The sequence below is a fragment of the Populus alba genome, chromosome 11 (genome assembly GCF_005239225.2).
Source record: "Populus alba chromosome 11, ASM523922v2, whole genome shotgun sequence".
In the NCBI taxonomy this organism is placed as follows: Eukaryota; Viridiplantae; Streptophyta; class Magnoliopsida; order Malpighiales; family Salicaceae; genus Populus; species Populus alba.
The window spans coordinates 17,994,998-17,999,494 of record NC_133294.1 but is presented as its reverse complement, the minus strand read 5'-3'; the positions used below and the strand labels follow the sequence as shown (position 1 = coordinate 17,999,494).

At 37.4% G+C, this 4,497-nt stretch overlaps 1 protein-coding gene across 1 annotated transcript; it reads right to left on the bottom strand.

Moving 5' to 3' along the window:
- Positions 1-696: 696 nt before the first annotated feature.
- On the bottom strand, positions 697-4,209 carry LOC118031685 (uncharacterized protein At4g04980). Its single transcript, XM_035036188.2, has 8 exons — positions 4,028-4,209; positions 3,836-3,931; positions 3,608-3,737; positions 2,090-3,428; positions 1,808-1,973; positions 1,537-1,701; positions 1,296-1,448; positions 697-1,168 (listed from the first exon to the last, which is right to left on the bottom strand). The coding sequence occupies exons 1-8, from the start codon at positions 4,154-4,156 to the stop codon at positions 968-970; spliced, it is 2,379 nt and encodes a 792-aa protein (XP_034892079.1). The 5' UTR covers positions 4,157-4,209; the 3' UTR covers positions 697-967.
- Positions 4,210-4,497: the final 288 nt, after the last annotated feature.

Sequence of the window (4,497 nt, the reverse complement as noted above, 5' to 3'; positions counted from 1 at the left end):
TTTTAGTATTTGGTTATATAATGAAAAATGAGTTAGAAAATAACTTATTAATATATTTTTTTTAAGTTTATTAAAATAATGAGGAGCAAATTTTACAAATAAAAAAGTTGAATGAGAATGAAATTGAAAAAAAAAAATAATTTCATAAATTATCTCAAATAAAATAAATAATAATCAAAATAATAGAGATCAAATCTAAAAAATAAAAAAAATAAAAGATGAAGAAATTAAAATAATAATAATTAAAATTTTATAAATTATTTTAAATAAAATAAGTAACAATTAAAAGAATGAGGATCAAATTTGATAGATAAAAAATTTTAATTAAAAAATTGATAAGGAAAAAGCAAATAACAATTATAAAAATAAAAACCAAAATTAATATAAAAATTAAATTCTAAGGGATGAAATTGAAAAACAAATATTCAAAACAAAATAAATATAACAATCAAAAGTTTGAGGACCAAATTTGAAATAAATCAGGAAATAATATGATATTTTTAAATTTTTCACAACTTTCAAAAAATGTTTTCCCCCCAAAATAAAAGAAAAACACTTTCCTGAAAACCAAGCTAAATTTTTCTTTAACTAGAAAGTGTTTTTTTGTTGACCGAAAAATATTTTTTGTTGACCAATTTTTTTAATAATAAATAAATATGTAAAAATTTAAAAATTAATTTCCTGAAGATCAATTTACAGACAATAAACACAGCCTTAACAATCAACTACATGGCCAAGATATAGCATGATCGGTAGCCAAGTTTTTCCAAAAATGAGGCTCTAAGTCCAAATTCCCTCAATCATCAATTGACTTATTATTTTTTTTTTTTCTGAAAAAAGAAGGAATCAATCGCTTAATAATATGAACTCCAAAATTACTTGTTACAAATGGGAGTAGCATAGCTATTTAGTGGGGTTTTTCTTTTCCTTTTCTATTTTTTTTTCTCTTTATATGAGTTTTAATTACTCATTGATCATGAGAATCAGTCTCTATTTCATGGGCCAATTCTCTTGTCAGCTTGTCAGCACGGTCATCATGTCCACCAGCAAAGCTATAAACCCGGAATGCGAATTGGAAAGCCCTCCAAAGCATTTTAGCACAGGCCTTTTTAGGTTCAGTTTTGGTTCTAGTTACTGCTTTCCCTGCTGCTTTTGCTTGCCTCCTCTCCTGAAGCAGAAGAAAATTATAAGAAAAATCTTCTTTTAAAGTGGAATAACCTTCTGAGATGATCATCAAGTTGTTTAAATTTAGCATCTAGTTTTGCATCAAGATGTTGATTCATAAGTGAACCTACCTTGAGTGCCAATTCCATGCAGTTTGAAGAAACATCCACCATTGACTCTTTGATTTGTACAAGGATATGGAAGTCGAAGTCGATGTTGTGACTACGAAATTTCTTGGATTCTTCATCTTTGGTCCTCTCCAAGGCATCCAGGTCTCCTTTGATCTGTATGTTATCAGTTCTTTTAGCTGTTTACCAAAATATTGCAATGAAGGTAGTTTTACAATGAGGTTCAGGACGCTGGCAAAGTTACCTTGTTGAAGTAGCATTCGGCCTTGTCAAGGAGTTGGCCTAGTGGAGGCTGTATCTTCCAATTTTGCAGTTCAGAGACAACTCCATTCAACTTCGAGCCTAGGGCAGCTGCAGTCCTTAATGCTTCCAGTTTCTTCTGAGGGAAACCTTCAAATCTTGCAAGCACCTGCGATGCGAGGAAATACAGGTCATGATGACATAGATATAGATAGGACAGGACATGCGGACATTGAAGAATAGTGAAAATAGCAAACTTTTTCTGCTATGTTTACCTGTGTTTCATCAGTTAAATTCTCAAGAATGGATTCAACATGCTTGTGGAACTTGATCAACTCAGTCAAGTCTTTTGTTTTGAAACTACTGATGGTAGCCTTCAGCGCTGTGACTGCCTTCGAATGCTTTTGAACATCTTCTTCAATTTGTTGGAAGTATGCTGATCTGATGCACAGAGAAAGAAACGCATTTGGTTCTCTTCATGACTTCTTCCTTGCCCTTCAAATAAAGTTCAAACCAAACAGATTGTTTTTCAATGTTAAGTTCTTCGTAAAGCATACCTCTTCGTAATCTCTGCTAGTGCATCAGCCATTCCCTGCTTTCCACCAGCACTGCTTGAAGCTGGACCCTTTCTTCCACTAGATGATTTAGTAACTTGATTTCCTCCTTCCACCTTCCCCTTAAGAGCCCGATACAGAGTACCCATCTGACTTGATCTCTTCAGTTTAGTCTGAGTTTTCTTGGGACGTAAGGATCTTGCTGCACCAGGTGGAGGAGGTGGCGGAGCAGCTCCATTTCCGAGTGGCATCGGTGGCGGCGGCGGCAATGGCATGGATCCTTTTGAAGACATCATGGGTGGTGGGGGAGGAGGTGGTGCAGTTCTTGCAGTTGATGTTTGAGGAGGTGGTGGCGGAGGCGGCGTCGGTGATGCTGTTCCGCTTCCTGATAACATAGTTGGTGGTGGGAGTGCCACTGCTGCGGTTCCAAATGCCATAGGTGGTGGCGGTGGAGGTGCTGCTGCTGCTGTTACGGTTTTTGACATAGTAGGAGGCGGCGGCGGCGGCGGAAGTGGTACACTTCCCACTGTAACAGTCGTTGGCTGCAGCACAATTGGTGGTAGTGGCGGTGGAGGTGGTGGCTGTGGGATTGCTACATCTGGTTGCAACTTCAGTGGTTGCGGAGTAGATGGTGGTTGTGGTGGTGTTGCTACCACGTCTACCATCATCGGTGAGGATATGGGTGGCTGTGCTGGTGGAACTGGTGATGCATTTTGTGACAATGCTGCTGATGGCTTTAACAATCCTGTGGCTTTAGTTGTCACTATAGTAATCTCAGATGCTGCAATCTGTGGCATTCGTGTTTTGGAGATGTAATCTCTGGGATCCTCAATGCCAGCAGCTTTTTTCACTTCAGAATTGCTGCTTGCTTCCATTTCAAACATCAGTTCCTCATCTGAATTGCTCGTTTGGTACAGAGGTTTGCTCTTTGCTTCCATTTCTGCCATTGTTTCATCATCCACGTAGTCTTTTCTGTTCAAACTGCTGCCGTCTTGAGTTTCCAGGTTTGAAGGCAAGTGGAACGAGAGGCGTTTTTTGTCCATGGGGTTCAATTTCCCAAGTGCCTGAGCTCTCAGAGACCGGAGACGAGGAGAAGAGCAATAAAAATTTACAAATTCTACAGTGGCAGGAGAACCCATAAACTGAGGAAGAACTGATGTAGGAGTCTCTGGAGAAGCACCACATGGGCTGTAGCTGTTGATGTCTGAATAGGACCTCGTCAAGATTTTGCTGAATGCGTTGGATTTTGAACAATCTTTATTTGGCTCATATTCATCCATGACATCAAACATTTCTCTTGGTATCTTAATCAGGCAGGTGAGTGTTGCCAAAGCAATTTCCACTACGAAATCAGGAAAAAAAATTGAACAGAAGTCATCACCTTAAGTTGTACAAGAGAAATTTAATGGAAACAATCAAGCTTCTCACACTGACTCTTTCTAAACCTCTTTCAATCTAGTTTCTGTTCCATTTTTCCTCACAAGATCCGAAAACATGGATAAAAAAACACGGATGACATACCTATTTGTTCTGAATTGATCCTGTGATCATTGTTATTGTACATGTTGTATGTAGCTTTGTCCATCCATTCTTGATTCATCATCCATGAATCCCCAATTGATTTCAAAGCCTCACAGAAGTAGATGAGAACCTGTTTGAGCATACATTTGGATGATCAGCTTTGAAATCTTATAAGAAGAGCATCCAACAACTGTCTAGGCCTAGCCATGATGAAACTAATTAGTAAACCTTATCGATAGATGCTCCTTTAACTTCCGACAGTTGACTACTGGGTATGATTTCAGGGTAAAACTTGTGCAGATCTTTCATTGTTCCCGTCACCAGCTGCAACAAGACAAATGATCTGAGATTCAAGGCATGTTTCTCAAATCCATCCTAACTGGTTTCAACAGATGATCCTGTGTTAAATATGATAGATACCTCGTTTATGCTCAGAGAGCCATCGAAAGTTGGGAGGTCAATGATGTCTCTGAAGGTAATTATTTTTTTCCTGAGCTCCATCATCAAAATGAAGTTTCCTGGAGATCCACGAGAACGTGAACGCTCCATCTTTGGTTCTTGTGATTCCTTCTTCTGACCCTTGACTAGGTGAGCGCTTTTCACCACCTGCAATATCACTCCTTTTCATGTCAATATTGCTAAGCCAATGCTGTTTCCAGATGTTCATTGTGTATATATCAATCATGTATCATATATATATATATATATATATATATATATATATATATATATATATATATATTGCAGCCTTTCCTATCTCATGAGAATTCATTAAAATCAAGTTGACATGAGCAAATAACTTGAAGAACTGCACAGCAGACAGTATGATTGAAAACCATTTAATATATATAATCATTAATTACGAAGGAAATCAACTACCATATCAAAGA